General features: G+C 42.4%; 1 protein-coding gene across 5 annotated transcripts in view; it reads right to left on the bottom strand.

Annotated features, from left to right (window-relative positions):
* CALD1 (caldesmon 1) overlaps positions 1-21,439 on the bottom strand; it is a 95,410-nt gene extending 73,971 nt beyond the window's left edge. For 2 of the 5 annotated variants that reach the window (XM_042795451.1, XM_042795450.1), the window contains exons 1-2: positions 21,278-21,438; positions 20,491-20,602 (exon numbers count right to left, since the gene is read on the bottom strand). In XM_042795451.1, the coding sequence (XP_042651385.1) occupies positions 20,491-20,561 (71 nt within the window). In that variant the 5' untranslated portion in view covers positions 20,562-20,602; positions 21,278-21,438. Of the gene's footprint in view, positions 1-20,490; positions 20,603-21,277 lie in introns of all 5 variants that reach the window. The other 3 variants (XM_042795455.1, XM_042795454.1, XM_042795453.1) reach the window with 2 other exon arrangements.
* Positions 21,440-21,899: the final 460 nt, after the last annotated feature.

Raw genomic sequence — 21,899 nt, forward strand, 5'->3', positions numbered from 1 at the left:
GGAATGGAAAATGTGGGCATTAAAAGAATTTCCTATTCTAAACAATGTGCAAAGTTAAAAATACCTTCTCCTGATATTATCCTCGGCATAAATACTCACAACAGCTATTTATAGCTGTCTGGTAGCCTACGACAAAGATTTTTATTCCAACAAAGGAGCTGTACACGAATGCAGGACCTGTTGAAAGAACTGTTAAAATGGAAAATAAACCACTCTTGCGTCAGCTAGCCATATTGGTACCTGTTCCAATGCAGTCTAAACACAGCTTTCCTGGACGCTGACAATCAAGCATTAAGTACTAAAGGGAGGGAAGGAAAAAAACCCCTGGTACCTTTACCACAAGCCAAATACCCATCGTCATAAAGGCCAACACCTGAGCACCTAAATGAGCGTGCAAGTTGCTCAGCACCTCCATGGGTGCCCAGGGGCTCCCACACAGCAAGAACCCAGAGCCAGGATTGCATGGGACAATCCAGGGAGGGACTGTACCGGGGTCCCCACACAAGCCAGGCACCATCGGTATGATCCTGTGCCACTGGGAAACCACGTGGGGCAGAGTCATGTGGCACTGTTTGCCAGCAACCCATCTCGTGGGAGATGTTTACAAATTCATTATTTTTCCTAGTCTGTTCTTCCACTTTTAAATCTTTTCACTAGTGCTGGTCTTTGGGGGTAGGGCTGAAAATATGTGGAACATGTTTAATTTAGAAGAAAACAAAACCCAAAATACCATACATCTTCAGAAAAGCGAAGACGACCATGTAAAAGTAAGCAGTGACCAGCTCACATGGAGGGCTTTGACCCCAGTCCTGCAAGTTCCGAGTGTTTTTGATGTTCAAAACAGATTGGGAACAGAGAGGAAGGGGAGGACAAGGATCACATGTAGATCTTGAAAGAAAGAGTGGGCTCATCACTCCCAGTACTCACCAGCATACATTCTTACTGTTTTGGTTGCCTTCAGCTTTGAACTAGGCAAAAAATAAAATAAAATTTAATGCAATTTGTTTGTGAATATACTTTTGAAATCCATGGAAGGCTTTGCTAAAATGACTCATGATATCAGATTGCAGGTACTGCTGGTATGTTTTTCTAGGACAGGGTACATCTGTGATATGAAAGGGGGAAGGGGCCTGTACCTCTACCACCTGTACATGATAAAGTGCATGTGTCCAATTAGATGAGTCTAACAGGGTGACCAAGAGTCCACTTTAACTTGCTCCCAGGAACTATATGCTTTCGTTTCATCTTGTGGTCTCAGGTAAGCAGTTGTCTCTTGGGGTGCAAAGGCAGGTGAGAGAGCCTGCTTTGTCCCGTTTCAGATCTCCCTATAAAGCTTGTCTTTCAGCGCAATCACTGTGCCTGGGTCACATTTGCTAATGACTCCACAGTTAATAAGCTGCACTGTGACCACAGTTTGTGTTATGTGTAATTGCCTGACTCTATGTTCTGCCACTTCTTTGTCAATCAGCCGTGCACACTCTATGTTAATTAAGACTGCAAAAATTTCAGAGCAGAGGCCTTTGTCTTCACTGCACTGCTTATGTGCAAGGGACTCTGCAGTACAGTTCTGATCATAAAGTTCAACTAATGTATATTTTTCAGCTCAGCTTTGGTTTGGCTTCAATTTGGCTCCTTCGGTTCAAGTTAAGATTTCAATTAAAAAGACACTTTTTAAAGTAGTGATTTGGACTGAGTTGCAGTTCAAGAAAAGAAAAACAGCTTAAACTAGTTTCAAGCTCATATTCGGTTTAAATCTTTGGTGCTGGTTTCTAACTTGCGACTCCAGATAGTACAGAAGCACCGCTAATTTGAAGTACACCTAGCAGCAAAAGAGGAGTTGCTAGGCACCATTTAGCTCATGCAGAGGAGAGAAGCCAAGCAGCAAAGCAATTCACGTTGCCACAGCACATGTTTTACAGTGATAACATCACCCTCCACCACAGAGAGCATTTTGCCCTGCTCCCCAGCCCTCTCAGGACACATGGTTCACAGCTCAGCACTAGGATGCAAGGCCTCTATCCTTATTTCTTAATGGAACAATTTACCAATTCAGAGAGTGTTCTCCATCTGGAGAAAACCAGAGCTGCTCATTGTCGCCTTGCAGGAAATGTAGAACTTTCCCTCCTCCCAAATTCCATTTGTAAAAAAGGATTTGGGATAAACTTTCCTGGTTTTCAGCACTCTTTTCTAGCTCCCTGTCACTGAAAGCTTCTACCAACACAGCTTTTTACAAAAAGCAAGCATACAAGCATTTCATCCATTTTTTGTAAGGATGAAATCAATAAGAATTTTGCCCACAGAAGGAATAACAGGAACCTTTGACTGCCTGAATTATAAAACTCTCTTCACTTGCATGCAACTCTCCATAGAAACAAAGGAAAGTTAGTGCAGCAAAATAAGCCATTTTGAGACATGGAATTTTAATGGTAGTTTAATCTATTGCACACAGTTCAGCGACGTAATGAGGAGTCTATAAACCACACAAGTGCTACAGACTGACATCCACATTTCAGTCATAGTATATGGTTTTAGACACAGCAACAACCATAGCTGGAGAGTACAGTACATTCTGTTCTACCAATGGCAACTCAACAGCATCTGACTCTCATTCTTTCTGGTATCCAGTATTACGGCTTTTGGAACAGGATAATAACTATTATCCCACCCCCTTCCCAATTCTGTGGTCAGCAGCTCACTACTCCTAGCATATTTAATTGATAAATAATGGGGAGTGGGGCTAGGGATGAGGAAGTCTAGCAAATGGAGTTGAGTTACATAAGCAACATTTTCTTTTTTTTCCCAGAAGTCCTAATTTATTATCTGTTCACAGTGTTCACTAAATATACAGGCTCAACTGCCACATTCCCTCCCTTGCACAAACAAGGTTGCAGGCAGTTCTGTCTCTTTTGAAACTCATACCGCTCTTTATTAAAAGGTGAAGTTGCATTTGCCCTACTTTATGAGATGCCCAAAATACAGCTTGAAAGCAAACTGCAGAGCAAGCAGCTCTGTAGGAGAGCTCCCAGCTGTTCTCTGCCTTAGAGATGATGAAGTCCTGTGGCAGAGACATGGCTTCTATTCCCAGGTCTGCCACTAAGTGATTAAAGATGGAGCTTGAGGTAAAATGTGTTATGACAGCCTAAACCCGTGATGACAAAGGCACATTTACAAGAAACAGGAACATGGTTCTGGTTTAAGGAAAAAAAAAAAAAAAATAAAAAAAAAAAAAGCAAGGCAAAACCAGGGAAAAAATAATAATCTGATATGGCCATAGCTACTATCCCAGATGGTGAATCCAGTTCACAAATGGCAGAAAAGTACCTTCAGTCAAAGGGTCTGGTATTGCTCCTGCCCTATTTTCTGATTGCTTTCTCAAAAAAATCAGCATCATGTTTGTTAGTTTTGGCCAGAACAAGTCTCCAGATGTCTTCCACGTCCTTCTCTCACACAGCGCATTAAAGTGCCCTATCCACTGACCATTCAAGATGTGACTCCAAAGCTTTCACAGGCATTTGAAAGACACTTCAGCCTACTCTTAAACAAAAGCCATACCAGGTAAAATCCCACAAAAACTAGTGGAAAAAGGGCTATAAGGAGGTGCTGTTACTCCTCTCCAGTTTCTGGAAGTGTTTATTGAATTAAGAACAGAGCTGCTCCGCCAAAACCCTATAGGCTATGCAAATCAGCTCATGCCACCTCAGTGCCAGCCACCCCCAGCAGCTAACAAGTCCAGCATTATCAGGCTGTCAACCTAATCATCCTCCCTTGCTGGGGAAATCATCAGCACACGAATTGCAGTATCTCCATATCAACATCCAAGAGTCAGCAGTGAATGAGTGGCAGAGGCAAACAAAGGCTCCACATCCAGTTTTCCATGCAATAAAATATATGTGGAGTTCTTATTAAATGTAATCAACAGAGGTGAGCCAACCTCCAATATAAAGACCTTAAAATTTATGGAGGAGAATTCCTGAGGCCTATCACCAAAGCTGCTTTTCATGGCTTCTCCTAAAAACGGCCTGTACCATTTAGCACCAGTGATGGTGCTAAAAACTGTGGGCCTGGGTGATTTCTACATCATTCTCTAAATTCTGCAGCTGCATCTTGGAAAAGATCTAATAAACAAATAGGCAAGCAAAAGGATTCATACATCCCCTCTGATAGGTTTTTGGCTGTGCCACTGAGTGTGTCTTCACTACCTATTAGCAAAGCTAAAGGAACAACACTACCACGTCACAAGGATGATGCAGGGATATATACATTTAGCAAATAATTGACAAGATCTCAGATGCTCTAGTTATGGTGATGTACAAAGGAGCCTGTAGAGAGGCACTACCATGCTAAAGGAGGGAGTGAAAATAGTTAAAATGGCATTACTATTCCAAACAGAAGGAACCAGTTTCAGCTACCTTTCCAGCAATCTCATTTGGCAAAATTTCTTTATGTTTATGCTGTTATGCTTACATCCTTACTTCATCTAATAAAGTATTTAAGGTTTAAAGAGTCTGAATTCTAACTAGCAAAGAGATTATCCTATTTAAAAAGTCTTAATTTTAAACCCTTTCTGCGACTCTGCTTATCCTGCCCTGCAGAACAACTTGAAAGCACTACAGAAGTGGTCCATGAACCTTCAACCTGTCCACTGTAAAAGCTGACAGTTTACATGATAATAGCATACATTTACAGAAGCGTCTTTCATATCAAAAGTGTTTTACAAACTAGAGACACACACATCTCTAGCAAAATGCTGTTACTGCTTGAGTAAAAGGTGGGCAGCCTACAAAATCATGCACTCCAGTGGGACAAGGAGACATTTTAGCTAAGAACGCTCAACTTTGCCCATAAAAATGGCATATTCTTTATCTCAAAGCAGTGAAGACCCAAAATTTACCATATGTTATCCAAATAAAGACACCGTTCAGAATATTTTATTAAAAACAATTGTCTTGTATACAAATGGCCTAATTTACAGTATGTTGGGTAGCTGCCGGATGTCGATAGAAAATGAACACATGCTGTAAATTCAGTGCTTGGTAATTAGGAAAATGTGCATGTTTCCCAAGTCTGCTTCTCTGTAGGTAGAACTAAAGGGCAACATTATGTCATTTCCCTTTGCGCAGGACTCCCTATTGACTCCCATAAAGAATTTGGCTTAAAAACTGATGACAGGGTACAGCCCGAGTTGAGGGAAGAACAACCAATAAATAAAGGAAGATGGGTTGGTGACGGAAAAGTCATTCCTAGTCACCATGATATCTTACCAATACTTTCTTCCAGCAGTATAATGAGGACAGGACAGATGATCTCTGCTCTCAGTTATACCAATCCCTTAAATCCAGAGTAATTGCTAAACGTGCACAATCACTGAAAACAGAGTTCAGACTGAAATAAGTGAAAGCAAGCCTTAAAACACTAAATGCAACATAACATGGAACAGCTAAGAAGATATGTCACAGCCTGTTAAATTGGTCCTCTGAGTTTAACTGGGGGCCAACCATTTCCTGCTAGATCTATCCTGCTTTAAAACATATTAATTGATAATTGTTTCTATTTCAGAATTCTTCTGTTATCAGCAGGAACTGACAGGAGGTTTAAAAGCTTCCATCGGCCAAACTGCATGTTTTGTGATCTTTGCTTCACTTTTGTGTATTTATGCCCTTGTATCCTCAAAGCAAGGTATTATATCCAGCAAAACCGTGCAACCAACAGATTGAGAAGTCACATTCCCTTCAAAGCCAGCATATCACAAGCATGCAAGACCTATAGTTATATCAAAGTCAGTGCATCAGAGAAAGTTAGACTTTAAAGATGTAAGCCACCGAAACAACACCTTCAAGCACTTCTCTCTTCTCGGTGTCAGAGCTGGTGACACAGTCTTTCACTGTCTTCACGGTTTACTAGGTACTGTATTAGTCCATCTGACATTAATCAGTAAATGAAATATTAGATTACAGACCCATTGAATATACCTAAACATTTCTGGTTTGACTTAAAGATATATTTTCTTAATTCGGTTTATGTATATCCTGTACATATATTCAGGCCTGACAAAACATGATGAGATTTTCATTACTTAGTAGGGGGTTTTCTCATATTAAATTAATCACAAATATATTCCTTCTCTTTAGAATATTGAAATGACTCATCCATTCCATCAAAAATTTTGGTGAGAAATAAGACAATAGCCCTGAAAGAACTAATGCAACCCTCCAGTATAAGATGACAATTACATGCTAATAAGAGAAAAGACTCACTAGCTTGTATAAGAGAGAAAGGGGTGGGAAGGGGAGATGAATTAAACCTTTTCCTTAAACAAATTAATCTTGTGTCATTCCAGCACAGACAACCCCTCCAGCCATCATAACTCATTGGTTTGAAAAGGTCATTAGCACTCTATCCCATTTTGTGGGAGAATGAAAAGCCAAATTCATAGGCATGACATGAAAATTTGACCTTGGTATTACTGTGGGATGACCTGAACCCTGAAACCCTACTGAGGAGTTTCTTAGGGGCATTTTTTATGAATATCAGCCCAGCACATGCACTCATATTTTCTACATGGTATTCATAACTACATCCTGCAGCCACAGTGAGCACAGCAATAGCATCAATACAAAATACACAGCATTTGACGCTCTGCTTTTACTCCCTCTTTCTTCATTTCCGTTCTCAACTATTTCTTTCTCCTTCTCGGAGGAGGCTGAACATGTGGCATGAGACACATTGTGCCTGTGCTCAAAAAGTAAGCTGCAGTGGGAAGCACTTTGTTATCTGTGTCTCTGACCTTCAGAGGAATACCCCACTGTGCAAGCTGGACCATAAAAGGAATCCATGTGTAGCCAGTGTTTAGAAAAGCCATCTCCATGTCTTTCCCAGCTATGGTGCTGCCTTATTAAGACACCGAAGTGGTAGCCGCTGGAGAATCTTGGGAATGTTCTGAGCAACAGCACCCAGAAAAAGCTCGTTATTTTGTATGGGCTGAAGATGAACTTGAAAAAGCTGTGAGGATTGTTCAGCTTAGAAGTTGCAGGCTAGTAAAAGAAACCTATTTTAAAGAAACTACAGTCATGTTATTCCTGTGGAAATACATATGATTTTTTTCCTTTCAATCCAGTCATAAACCTTTTCTGCATGTGAAAAAGGGAGAAAACAGACTGGATGTTGAGAATTTCATCTCAAGGGATGGCATGATATGGCATATGAATGCAATGGTGTAATCATCTCATGAGGGGGCATAAGGACAAAAAATCATCTGTATATGGATCATCAGAAGGGCTTTCCTCTCCAGTTTCCACTGTGCTCTAGTCCTCTCACAAGATGATAAGCTCTAAGTGGGAGGTGTATAGACAGTCTTTTGTGGTTGTTGACTTTCCAGCTGTAAACGTGTTTGTGAAAATGTGATTGCTAGGTGTTTGCTGAAAAGTTTCCAAATTCACACGAAAGCCACAAACAAATGTGAGGTTTGGATCTGTTTTTTTTTTTCACCGAAAGGTCAATTTCACTAAAAGTCATTTATAAAACCACCTTATTTTTCTCTGCTCAAAAATATTGATAGAAAAGTTTTATTCTTTATATTAAGGAAGGATTCTGCTGTGGGGCCAACTTCACTCCTGTATCTTTCTCACCACTGTATTACAATGACGCCTTTCAGAAATACCCAGGATTGATACAGAGAGTATCTGATTTTCTCCTTATCACTAGGAGGATGGCAATTCTATAAATGAAACCAGTTTTCTCTTGTAAGCACTGTCTACTTGTTGGAATTTTATTCAACAAAAACCTCTCCCCTGCCCCAACTCATAAAGATATATTTCTGAGAATTATGCTATGACACACAAGAACCCCTCTTGTGGTAAGCTGTATGTCTTGTGAACAAGTAACTGTGTATGTTCTCAGCCAGTTCTGCAGCGCTTTTCTCACTTTAAAAGTGATGTTACTCAGATGTTTCTTTCTAGCCTATCTCTATTCATCTTTGCAGGATACTCCTTTGAAACAGCTAAATTTAAAAGTCCAAGCTATTGCAGGAATCCAGCTGCCAGGCCCAGAAACAGCTGTAGCCATTTGCTGACTCCACAGTGGCTTGCAGTGAGTCCCTAAGCTCTTCATTTCTTGACATGTGGTCAGCAGCAGTTGGTGGATGTGCATAACATCTGATTCACTCATCTCATACCAGCCTTCCCCTGATCTGTACCCGACCTCATACAACATGTAACATGAAGGGGTTGGAGGTAGGTCAGTGTCTGAGCTTTCCCTGTCTGTTATCACCTGTGCCTCCCATCTCTCCTCAGAGCCACATTAAGAGCAGAAACAAGCAGCTGTAAGAAGGGCAGGATTTGCATAGAAAGTGAAGATTAACAAAGATTCCTCACCAGGGACTCCAGCACCAGTGCACCTCACCACAGTCACAAAGTCCTTGGCTGTACACAGAAGTTTCAGAACTTTACCTCAAACCTGGTTTGAAACCAAGTGTATTAAATCTATGCAAACCTCCCAGTCCAAACATAAAGGGATTTAACATCCCGTGCTGTTTCACAGTAAGACACCTCCCTTGCAAGAGGCTCCGCTGACAAACAGTAAATCGAGTCATAGTAATTTGGTTACTTTCCACTGTGTGCATTTAATTGACTTAAAAATTTACCATGATATACATCAGGTTTAAATCATACAAAGAGGGCTTACAAAGAAGGGAGCACTTGTTGAAATGAATCTGTTTAAACACCAGTACACAAGATGTTTTTCTTGTGCTGGCAGAAGAGGGAAGTACTAGTATAGAGAAGTAACTTAACAAAATCTTTGAAGAAGCTCTGCTTTTGAGTACTAGTTTTCAGCACGTCTCTTATGGCCTCAGCACAAGAAGAACACAGTCTGCCTAGAAGATAACCTCTTGATAGAGCAGTCCTTGTTGTTGGCTTAAATAATGTCCTCATTGAAAATGGGTCACAAGCTACCTTAAAGGAAACAGAGGCATGTTATCAGTGAAAGTCAGAGGAGGAAAAAAGCCTGTATATATTTTATTTAAAAAAAAAAAAAAAAAAAGATTCACAACTAGATGTTGAGTTATAGTCTTCCCTTGATTTTCTATGTCAGCATGACAAACTTGCTGGCCTTTTTCAACAGACTATCCAGCAAGGACTATTAATAAGCAAGTTTATTTAGTTCAACCAAGTTTTGACATAAAGGGGAGAAAAACAACATGTATTTACATTTCTTAATGTCAACCAAGATGAGGCTAACCTGTAACTGTCAAATACACTACCCACTGGTTTATTCTTTCCAATAAACGAAAAGAAAAGCATCCTGCTTACTTTGCCACTTACCATCACCCTCAGTGATCCCCAGGAAGAGAAAGGCTCAGCTGCAAGGCTGGCCAACTGGTACTTCTTGTAATCTGTAGCTGTATCACTTCTATTAACCCAATCCTCTGATCAGGCTGCATGCCAGCACCCCTGGGGACTGTGCCATCACTAGACTTCTTTTCTAAGGAGCAGTTGCCCACTGACCTTATTTCTGGCCAGGAATATTTCTTGAGTTGTGTGCTGATGAATTAAGTTGTTCAGGAAGCACAGCCACCTAATGCCTCCCTTCATTCTATGGAAGACCTTGATCACACAAGCACAATCTGGTGGCAAGGGGAATTTTCTGTTTAGCACGAGCTAATAAGTAGGTTATGATGAGAGAAATAAAGCTGCTTATAAACATTTATCTTCAGTAATTAAAACTTTGTTTAAAGGCACAAAGCCAAAAATGCAGGAGCTAATTGACCAAATGAGATGCTTCTGCAAGTTGAAATCAGTTTGGAGTTTCATTTGCAAATCACATTTTCCTTCTATAGTTCTTTGAACTAAGCTGTGAGAGGGTAACTTTGCCCAGCCTGCCAGCAATTTGGTAGTGTTTACATACTATGCTTATTTGTGTGTAAAACTTGTTAGCATTTGACTTCATTTAATCTACTCTCACTGCAAACAAATTGGCATCAGCTTTTTAAAGGGAAATCTAATCTTCTGATTATCTAGTTTAATTTCAGATATAAGATGATAAAGATGTTAAAATGCAAACTCACACTGAGAAACAGATGCTCCGAGAAACTCACTGGCTAAATGCATTTTCATGTCACTCCTTTAAAGAGCCTCACAGTGGGGTAGTAACTGCAGTTTCTATCATGTCAAATAACTTCTACCATTCTGAGCCCAGAATACCCTGAAGAATAGTGACACAATTAAGCAACGAGTTCAACAATGTTCCTATTCACTAAAAAGAAGGCACTGCAGTGTAAAAGCTAAGAGAACATACACGTCCAAGTCTGCAAACTTGAGATTTTAGAGGCAGTTTTTAGTTACTTTCCTCTCTTTAGAGCAAATGAGCAAATTAAACACCACCAATGCTCTCTTTCTGAAGCAGCCTGTACTCAACACCTGTCCTGAGTTTGAGTGAGTTGTGGGGTTTTTTTGGTGGCAGGGGAGGGGGCTATAGGGGTGGCCCTCAGTGAGAAGCTTCTTGAAGCTGCCCCAGCTCCAAGTCAGCTCCACCTCTGCACCAAACCTGAGCCAATCAGCTGCGCCTCTGTGATAAAGTATTTAAGAAGGGACGTGGTGAGGAAGAGTTGCTGCAGCTGCGTGAACACCAAGGTCAGTGGAGGAACGGAAGAAAAAGGAGGGGGGAGGTGTGCTGGAGCAGAGACCCCCCCCTGTATCCTGTGGTGAGATGGCAGGGTGGCCCTCCCTGCCACCCATGAAGATCTACGGTGGAGCAGACACTGATTTATGGCCTGTGATTTTTGCCTGGATGACCAAGGTGCTGTGCCCGAAGAAGGCCGGGGTCTCATGGGAAAAGGTAGCCCCGCTGTTGTAATTCAGCGCCAGGAGGATTGCAGCATGTGGGGTGTCCCAAGCCGGAGCAGCTCGGGAAGGGCTGCAGCCATGGGAGGGACTCCAGTTGGAGGAGGTTGGCGACCCACACAGGAGCAGTGTAAGGAAATGCTGCAGCTCGTGGGAGGGACTCATGTCAGAGAAAGTTTGTGGAGGATTGTCTTCTGTGAGAGGGGGACCACACTGGAGCAAGAGGAACAAGTTCCAAAAGCCCCCCACTGAAGATGGAAGAAGTGGCAGCACTGACTGCACCCCCCATTCCCTGCCCCTGCACTGCTGGGGAGAGGAGGTAGAGATATCAGGAGCAGAGCTGAGCCCAGGAAGAAGGGAGGGGTGGGGGGAAGGTGTTCTCAAGATGTGGTAATGCTTCTCACTGTCCTCCTCTGTTCAGTGTTGGTTTTAGCATCTGTAATAAGTCTGTGGGTTTTTTCTTCCCCTAACAAGTCTGCCTTTTGCCCATGACCATAATGGGTGATTTGCCCCTCCTTGTCCTATCTCAAAGCCCAAACCTGGCTTATTTGTCCCTTCTCATCGCTGAGAGAGAAGGGAGGAGTGAGTGGCTGCGTGGTGCTCAGTTGCCCTCTGAGCTCAAACCACAACAACAACTTCTCCAGACAGAGTGTTGTGTCACCACCTGTGTGGGGCAGCTGACAACTCTGCATCTGGGCTCAGGACCCCCAGCCAAAATCCAGCCCCAGACACACCACCCACAAGTAGCTGCTCAGCCTCCGGAGCCAGGGTATGGGCGGAGGGCAGCCCTGCTCACTTTGCCCCTTCCTTCCCTCTTTGGCAACAGCAATGAGGGCTGCACTAGCAATCAATGGGTGTGGCAGGGCCTGCAAGAAGTTACCAGCTGTCTGAGCAACACTTGACCCTCAGCTCAAAAATGCATCAAGAACCCATATGACCCATCTCAGTGGGCAGGCTGGACCACCAGGATGTATGCCATCAGCCACTTGCAACAAGCACATGCAGGCTAGAATATATTATTACACTGTGCATTTGTATATTTACCCGTATTTGCCTGAAAACATTTTTTTAAAAACTTTTTTTAAGATACAGGGATATTAAACCATGACCTTCTTTTGTATGGGAGCAACGCAGTATTTCTTTGGCTTTTCTTTAAACTACATGAAATTTATTGCAGAACATTACTATTAATAATAAGGTCTTTCTTTAATCAAGAGAAGGGTTAATGTAGAATTTTCCAGCCAACTCATTTGCAAGCATATACACTTGAGTGATGAGGTATGCACAAACTTACAGCCTGAGAAGGCTTTATGCAATGGACTAAATTAACCCTGCCTCTTGTGCTAGTTGCGGATCTCAGACACATGGAAAGTGGCTAAGCAGCTGAGAGCTCAATCATATTTACTATCTAGAAAGAAATACAGATCAACTGGTTTTATTTATAAAGAGAGACTGGATTAGGAATCTAATAAGACTTAGCAATGGTTCATGAAGGTTTTTCTGACAACTGACACTGACTGAAGATGGATTGCCCTGCCTAAGAGTCTGACAAAAGTAGACCCAGGGACTAAGAACTAAGCCTCCTTTATTCTGGTTTGGTTTAGGACAGTGTCTTTGGTCTCTGCTATACAGAGTTAACTGAAGGTAACCTACACAAAGGGTTGATGTACTCCTTGCCAAGGGACAGAAAATGCTGCTGGGGAAACTAAGGTGCCATGTCTGCCTCCAGGGGTCATAAATACCTACAGTCACAGGCACCACACTGCTCCTCTGTGGCTGGTACAGAAAGTATGAAGGCTCTATGCCTTCACAAACCTTAGGCCAATATTCAGTTAATGCAGCTTTTTGCATTTCAAGTTTCTGAAGTCTCTTGTATGAGAAAATTCTGATGGCAGGTATTATTTACACCATTTGAAGGTACAATGACACATGCACAGAGCTGCAAGAGCACTGCAGGCTACCCTACCTTAATTGACCATATTATGCCAATTTGCACATAAGATATTAAAGAGATCTTATTTTTCAACATACATGTGACAGGACAGCCACTGACACTTACTTGTACTATACCAGCTACATTCCTTCAGTCTCATGATTTTCTTTGTGCAGTGCCCATGCTTCAGTCTAATTCTGAAAATCATGATAAAATACCATGTTGTATTACTCTTGATATGGTGCCCTTTTAAATACGCATGATAAAATTGTCAATAACAAGCACCAAAAGCTGTGCCTCGATGCCCATATTTATTGGGCATTTAAATAAGATCCAGTTCATCAAGAACTTAGGTCTAGTTAAAACAAATAAAAATATACTAGGGAACAGAAGGACAGACTTTCCTTTGGTGGTAGGTGGCTTATCTGGTTATAGGCTTGGAGGGAGCACTTTTCACCCAAGAATTTTCTAAACTCCTTGGTGCTTCCAAAGCAAACCTGCCGCTCTGTTGAAAGAGGTGAAAGACGTGGCATTTTGCCAGCTGTCTGGGTGCTGGATTTGTGCTGTCCTCCTAAAAGCTTGGCTGGTATAGTAGATGTAGTACAGAGATTACAGAATTATCTTAACATACATATAGGATTAGTAACTGAAGTACTAAGGAGCTGATTTTGTTGTCTGCTTAGGAATTGCAGTGGAGTTAGCTCAGTAAAGTTTGAATTCTGTATGTCTAGCTATTTGGAAGAACAAAGCTTCTTTTATAAAGCATTTCTCCATCAGGATTTAAAAGAAAATATAATCTGCAAAACTCACAATGGCTGTAAAACTAAGTGGGAGGTTCTACTCAGCTTTGCATATGTTTGATTATTTCCTCCAGAGCATCTGAGATGCTTCAATGGCAAAGATTTGTCTAGGATCCACCCTCACTTGAGAGTGACAGCAGTAGAGCATGCCACTGGGTCATGCTTTTCTGTCTGGGTTAAGGATGAGCTTCAAGAACTGCAGGAACAGCAATCAATGTAATGTGAAGGGCCAGACTCACCTCAACAATCCAAATATGTCCTGTCAGTCCTGGAATTCAAGGTAGCTGTGAAGGCAGGTTAACAGCTGGAGCACTTTGCCTCAATGTGTTCTCAACCCTCACGCACTTCTAATCTTGTTTATTCATTGTCATAATATTTAACTCCTGGGTAGAAGATGTCATGTCTGAGCTCTACCAGAAGGTATTTTACAGAATGACAAGTAGAAACCTTCAAAGTATTTGGAACTGCAGGATATATGAAGATCATGAAGAGATAAAACCACTGTAGCTCATATTCTAGTAGCAAAAGAGGCTTGGACCGGACAAGGGCTCAGCCCTCCTCAAGAAGACAGAGGCCGAACATTTTTGGAAGTACTGTCCTGAAATAAATCATGGACACTGAGAAATTACATTAGGCATATGCAGCCAGACTCTCCTATGTTTAAACATGCAATCACTGAAAACCTGTATTAAGATCATATTCTTCATTCTGTTACACAAGCCTAAACTGAAGCATGGTCTCTGAAAACTTAATAAAAATGTAACCAGACATTTGAGAACAAAACATGGGCAAGTCCTAGTGTTTCAGGAAGTAGGGAATAATTAAAAATGAACCATCTATATTCTTTCCTAAACTCTCACTCAACATTGTTTAACATTTGTCACTAATGTACACTCTATACCATAAGTAACTCCACTGCAGGAACAAAAAGCAACTCCAAAAGCTATTTGTGCTCATTCATGTCAAATCATAATGATCTAACACGAACACTCACTTATCCTCACTATCCTGGACAGGAGAATTAAAATTGTCCCACTTTCTGTGGCTGACAGGGATGACCTTTCCTTGCTCTCCAGAAGCATTAAGATGCTGTGGCAACAAACATGTCCTGTCTTACTTGTCCAGAAGATAATCAATGTGCTTCTCATTAAGTCCTGCAAAGATGCACCCTGTCTGATCCTGCTGGTTTTACCTTCCTAACTTGGCAAATCAGCCCTTTTTATGTTTACCTGAGCTACACCAGCCCCAGCAGGAGCACTAGAACAGTAAAAGACATGTTAAATGCCTTGCTGGTTCTCTACTTATCTTCACAAGTCTAGACTGAAATTCACTTGACTTCTTTTTCAGTTGTACCAAGATAAATTTGGGGGTTAACCATGTGCCCTCTTTTAACTGAAATTGCATTGAGCAAGTTACCAACCAGGAGACTTTCAGCCCACTGCAGGCTGCTGCCATCCCCAAACTGCAGACTGGGTTATTCCTATGAGCACTCCCCAACCTATGTCCATAAGCGTGAACCACACTGCCTTATAAAACTTTAAATGAGAAGCTGGAGAGAGTTTGTGATGGAACTGGAACTGTTGGATGTTTTTTCAAGAAAAAGAATCTTTACTTACTGCCTTTAGTAATTAATGCTATTGGGAACCATAAAGCTTAATGTCAGTATTTTTCTGTATGCCCTACCCACATACCTCATTAAAGTATGTTTAGTAATACCTGATTGGTCTGCAAGAAGATGAGCCCTTTAGCCAGGGCAGCTGTGACCCCTGTCAGGAGATCCTATACAGACCACAAAGTAGTATGGTGGTTGTAGAGAGTCTTTTTAGTGACTTGTGATTTGATGCTAGATAGCCACTTATCTTTGTTGTATTTTTGCAAGATGACCAACACCTCTCCTTCTCCATGAAATGACCTGCAATCCCTTAGGAAAAAGCATTATGCAAGGCACAGTTGTGGTTCAGATTCAAAGTTAAGCTTCAGCTACATAGAGAATAGTCTGACAGTGACCCTAAAGACCTTCCTGAAGTCTGCAGTAGTGGTAGTATGGCAATGAAGTAAAGTGGATCAGCTTCCTAGCATGGTTTTTAGGAGCCCCAACACCAGGGAGAGGTGAAAATACATTGCTGGGGCAATGGCAAGTCAGCCAGTTGTAAAATTGTGGCTTAAGTGCTAAACTGATTAACCTGAGAGCTATTCTTTAGAGAGTTCAAGGGGCCAATTTTTGCTCTCAATTATGCTGAAGTCAAAAAAGTAGGTCTATTGTCACTTCAAGAAGTATTTCACATCAATTTTTCACTGCAGCTGCATGCAGCTGTGACAGACCAAAGTGCATCAGCAAGATATTCACAAAGCACTACCCCTCCAGACACACATACACACACACACTCTACCCAGCTCCAGGCTAAATTCTTCCAGTGTCAATTACAACATCAAAATGACAAAACCCGATGGTTTTGTTCAAGAGAACATCTTTTACTGCCTAGGAAGAGGCACAAAGCAGCAGGTGGCATTTGTTTTTTTCCCCTCATTGAAAGAAGTCAATCCCCTGTGCTTCAATTACATACAGGATTTTTTCCCGTCAGTTAAGTGCAACCCATTTCTGCAACAGCCCCGACACTCTAGCACAGAATGTACCCTGTGGCTGGGAAGGCAAAGCCTTTGTCCAGCTCCTTCAAGGCTGCCACTGAGACTGTCATAAATCATCTGGCTGGAATAACTCAGGTAGGGCTTAATCCAAAGCCCATTGAAATTGGTGGAAAGCTTCCCACTGACTTCAGCCAGCTCTGGACTGGGACCTCAGGGCTTTATACAACCACCGATCCAGGTGCAGGACTCCCTCTGCCTCTGAGGAGCAGGATAAAGCCTTGTCTTTGCTGCAAGAGCAGCTAGAGACATAGCATATCTCATCATCCCAATGGCTGGTAGGGCTCTCTTTTCCCTGACCTTGCACCTGAGCAGTACAAACCACCTGCAAAATGCTACCAGACTGGCAAAGTTAACACTACCATACTTTACCCCAGGTTTCCCAGCCTATGTCTGGAAAGCCTTGTTCCCCCATGAGGTACAAGAGCTGCTGGGTCCCCGCCAGCCTGAGTGCGTGCAATAAATCTGACAGCCTGGGATAAAGCTGGACAAAGCACCATATGCCTGCTGTTGGCCATATGCCTCCTAGACAGGTCTGCACTCCTACTCCACACACACTGATAGGCCTCAAGAGATCCCAAATACAAATAGTCAAAAAATTCTGGCTGGACAAAATTTATGGGTAGGTGCAGAGAGCCCGTGTGGGGAATCCAGGATGTGTGGGATACTCTCAAATGATAAGAGCTTAAAATGTCAAAAAAAATACTAGCTTTCTGAGTTGGTAGAAAACTAGATCTGAGTTGCCACAGTATGAACTACTAGCCAAAGTGCATGCCAGGGGCAAACTGCACTGTTGGTCTTTAAAAGCCAAAGCCAAACTATACTCACGATCAATCTGAAGCATATCAACCCAGATTGACAGGGCTACACAGCACAACAAAGCATCATTTCCAACAGCTTTCTAATGGGGAAAAAAAAAAAAAAAAAAAAAAAAGCAAAGCCTAACATCAGCCCTCAAGAATCAAACTTGCATTAAGCATCTCCAAAGATCAGACATATGCGGCTGGACATCAGTGCCATCCAGCATGGCAGACACTTGAGAAGCTGACGGCACATATCCTGACCAGACCTCACACGACCTCTGGATCCTGGGGAGACAAAATAAGGTCAAGCCATTCCCTCTTGGGCATGTGGTACAAGAGTCCATGCTGCTACAAGGCATTTTCACCCCTTGATCTCTTGTGAGCATGGGCATCAGGCTGGAAAGACAGGCTTTCTGTGTGCTTTTATCCCAGGAAATAGCAAAATGCATCACTGTAGCTGGGTGAGTTACAAATACTGCTGTTTGATACGGCTGCTTGCACTTCTGGGTTTACTCTTCAACTCAAAGAAGCCTAAACAGTGTCTGGGAGACCTAGCAAAGGTGTTACAGCCTACACATCATCATCCATCTGTCCATCTCCCAGCAGAAATGCTTACAATCAGCAGTGGTTTCCCCATAGCAAGGCTACAGCCCATTGATGGGAGGGTGCAGGGAGTGCCTGAACAGCAGGTAGCAGTGCTCAGAGCTGATAGCACATTTTCAGCCTCCATGCTGCTCTTTAGGACTGCACCATGCACTTTATAAAACACCTGAAAGCATTCAGACAGAGAAAAGTCTGACAAGCAGATTGCTGTGGCTTAAGATGTGTACACAAACACGTTGTTGACATATTTTTGAAGGTGAAGATGATCCCCAAATCCCTAAAAATATGAATTCACCAAAACAATCCACCGTGACATATCCGTTTGTTAATAACTGCCCGAATGCTGCTATCCTTAGCTCTACACAAGCAGTGCAATGCAACAGGGGTGGATGCTCAGCTCCTCCCTGGCGTTGCCCCTGCTGGGGCAGGTTTCGGGAGGTCCTAGCTCCCAGAGTCACATTTGAACTTGAGAACCAGGCTCTGTTATTGTTAAGGCAAACCAAAAATAAAAAGTCCAGACTAAATTATTTTTAAGATCTCAAGATTTTTAAAGCAGTCTTGTGACTTTTAAGGGGTCTGACTCATGATACTTGAATGCTTGAAGCTGCAGCAGCAGCAGAGGGAGTATTTAGCGTACAGCATTTTATTGCTAAAAGCCTTCAAATGTGTGGGAAAGGGCACAGAGCTCTTCTGTAGCGATTTGGCAGAAAACAGGGACACAGGCCCAAGCCCTTCTCCTCCAGCCAGGCTGCCACCGAGCTCACCTCCTCCACAAAGGTTACCGCATACAATCCCAGAAAAGCCACCCCAGATGTGGGAGAAACGCTTCCCAAAAGCATCCGTGGGTGGGGTGGGAGGAGGCTGTTTCTCATGTCAGTGGCCATCACTCCCTGGCTCAACGCTTGGCTTCCCCGTCACGCAGGGGTAGGGGCAGGTATCACCATGGGCCTGCAGGGCTCCCCAGGGAGGGATTCTTTGAGAGACACTGGTGAGACGCTGGCTGCCGCTTTTGCCTCCCCCAGGGCTCCAGTTTCCTCATGCGTGCTCAGGGAACTGGAATCGGGCCCATGCGTAAAATTGCAGGCCGCATGGTGACTTATGGGTGCACCTGAATTCCTGGATTTGGATTCCTTGGTGAGGAGGGCAGAGCCCTTTTTCCCCTACCCCCTGCAGCTGTCACTTCCCCCCAAGCCGGCCACACCACACCACTGATGCCCAGACCACCCCACAGTCTCTGCACACTCATGCAAGAGCTTGGAAGTTCAACTGACATTTTTCCAGAGTAGAAAACACCTCCCAGACTACACCCCCTAGCATCCTCCACAGGCCAACAAAGGGCCTATATTAGCAACAAAACCTAAAGACTCAGGCCTTTCCTTAAAAAGATTTTCTTAAAACAGAAGTACACTAGAAACGTATAAATACCATGTGCTATACCATACATTAACATGGGCTCTGCAATCCCTCCCATGCTGCCCAACAAAAACATACTGCTCCAGGTCTGGGGGAAAACCTTCTAGAATGAAAAAGCAGTTTAGTGCCATGGCACATTTGCTCCTCTGCCTTTTGGGGAGGTCACCAACCAGGTGATGGCTGCATTTTGCAAAGGGAGGCTGCTGCCTCATTTCCCTTTGGCCACCACGCTTCACATGAGTTTATTTATCTGCAGGCAATGCTGCTGCTTTCCAGAGCTCACAGGTTCAGCTTACAGCCTGATGAGAGCCCACATACTCAGCTCTGCATGGTAACGCTTCCTTCGGAAAGAAAGGCGGCTATTGCATCTCATCTACCTGGGATTTCCCCCCCAAGTATCAAAACCTCCATCAGAGAGCCCTGCTTATGTTGCATGGCCTTATTAAAAAGCTCAAAGCAAGGATACAAAAGATATTTGGTATTGCATTCTGCTGACTAGATTTTAAAACTGCTCTGAAAATGTATTTTCTCCTACAGCATTCAGAACCCAAAACACCATGGTTTTGTCAGTACATGGGGAAGACCTGACATGAAAATGAAGTCCATATTAAAAATTAAATGCAAAAGGAGAACAAAATGTGCTTAAACCTAAATTCCTCCTTTTTTTTTTTTTTAATCGCTATTGTGTTAATAAACTAAATCAAATCTTTATATTGGAGAAAACATTACAAAAATAAACAGAGCCTTCCTTTCTCCCTACTTACTCCAGTGTAAATCATGGGAAATTCCGTTAAAGCAAACGGAACTGTACAGGTGTAAAATGGGGTTTGTTAATGAAATGTCATTCCCTGTATTTTCATGCTGCTTCTTTCACAAATTGACATCATTGTAGCCACATCAAGTTCTGTTCATTTTCACCAAAGTAAATCTGTAATAACTGATAGCAAATGCTGCCCTTGTCACCCACATAAGGTGGCTGTAAATTAATAAAAAGTGACAGGCAGTATAGACACAACAGCAATTGCACGGTAATGCAGACAATTCACAGGTATGCTATACTACATGCACCAAGTGTATCTCAGCTTTCAATTGATATAATTTTAGCTCTGTGACTGAAAAGACACACAATCCCTTCTGCACAACATTCACTCACATGGCATCTGAGTGTGAGTTTTCCTATCAAAAATTTCATGTGGCCATAGTCCACCTTCACTGTTTACATTTATCCATATAACAAAATAACTGGAAGCCAGGGGATTTACAACAGCCTAAGAGATGCTAGACAACTCTGACTTGCAGCCTCCCCCACAATATTAACTAAATCTATTTTACAGCACATATTGTTAGCAAGGATTCTTTGGTTAGCTATAGCATACTTTGGCATTTAAGACAGAAATTGTCAAAGCCACTGCTAATCAAAGGCAAGCCACCGGCACCATTTTCCATACGTAATACCTCACCTCTCTGCTTCAAGGCGCATTTCCTCACGCTTTTGCCTCCTGAGTTCTCTGCGGCGTTCAAAGTCATCCATGGTGGGTGTTCAAGTGTTCAGAGCTCTGGAAAGGTCCAAATCTAAAAGGGAGATTAACACTTAGATAAGAGAGAAAACACAATGGATGCGTTTAACCAACTGAGCCCATTTAGTTTTGTTTTGCTTTCTTAACTTTACTGTAACTATTTTCTTTTTCTATCAAAAAAAATAACTTCTTCAGTATTGTTGAGATAAACAAGATTAATTAAATGCTGTGTAGGATAAACATAGTCCATGCCTGCATTTAGTTTCCTAGTTAAAATTAAATCAACATGATTTAAATAAGGACTGTATACATCTGCTAGCTGCAGACTAGCTATTTGTAACATCACAGGTCTTTCCTACAAACAAAAGCAACAATTCCTCAGAATTTTAACTTTAAGCTTCCAATTTTTACTGGAAGCAGTAAAAAGCCTGCACAAGAGATTTCTTATTTTCTTTAGTTGCACGGATAATTAAAAGTTTTGCAAAAGTAGTCCCCGTCTGTTCGTTCCCACCCCCCCTTCCAAAAAAAAAAAGGGAAAAGAAAGGGAAAAAAGAGCAGAGAAAATGAAAAATGAAAGAAAGAAAAAAGGAAAAAAGAGGAGAAGGAAAATAAGCTGCAGCTTTTAAATACCACCCAGGAGGAGCCAAACTATGTATAAATCCTGCTCAAAGAACCAGAAGTAGCAATATTTTTTTTGTAGTTTAATCCACACGTTTTCCCCGTGCCCTACCTTCTTCTTTATGATTTAGTCCATGAAATATTTTCCCCTTTACAGTTCTTCATATACAAAGCCTTTCCAGCCTTGGTTTATATCCCATCAAGCGGAGTATTACAGAATTCCCCTGCAGCCCCCAAACCAAAAATGACTACCAGAACAGGGAAAGCTGTTCTCTTTTTGTCCCTGCTTTGTTTACAGAGCTGTCAGTGGTTAGTTAAACTCTGCCTGGAATCTGGCATTTAAGGCCTGCTCTAAGATTGCTTCCTGTGCAGGGCTGGAGGCCTCAGCTTCCTCTGCAATCCTAGCCTAGGCGCTGCACTCAGAGGATTTCCACCCCCCACGTCCCCCCCAAAAAACATTTTCCAGCCCGTTCATACAAGACAAGCCATTTATGCTGCAGAGAAAGGGAGCGTGCAGATGCAGACTGAAATTTTCGAAGGTGGCTCATGAACAGCTTGTAGTTTAAGGGAAACAAAGCCAAGGTGCATTTGTAAATTAGTTGAAATGCTCTGTTTGCAGCTGTAGATCTGTCTTGCCACTTTATATTCCTGCCCGCCAGCGCAGCGTCCAAGCGCTCTCCCCATAAAATCACTGGCAATAGCAAAGCCTCTCATGACTTAAGGGAATCCGTGTT

The sequence above is a fragment of the Tyto alba genome, unplaced genomic scaffold (genome assembly GCF_018691265.1).
Source record: "Tyto alba isolate M040663 unplaced genomic scaffold, T.alba_DEE_v4.0 Super-Scaffold_21, whole genome shotgun sequence".
Taxonomy (NCBI): domain Eukaryota; kingdom Metazoa; phylum Chordata; class Aves; order Strigiformes; family Tytonidae; genus Tyto; species Tyto alba.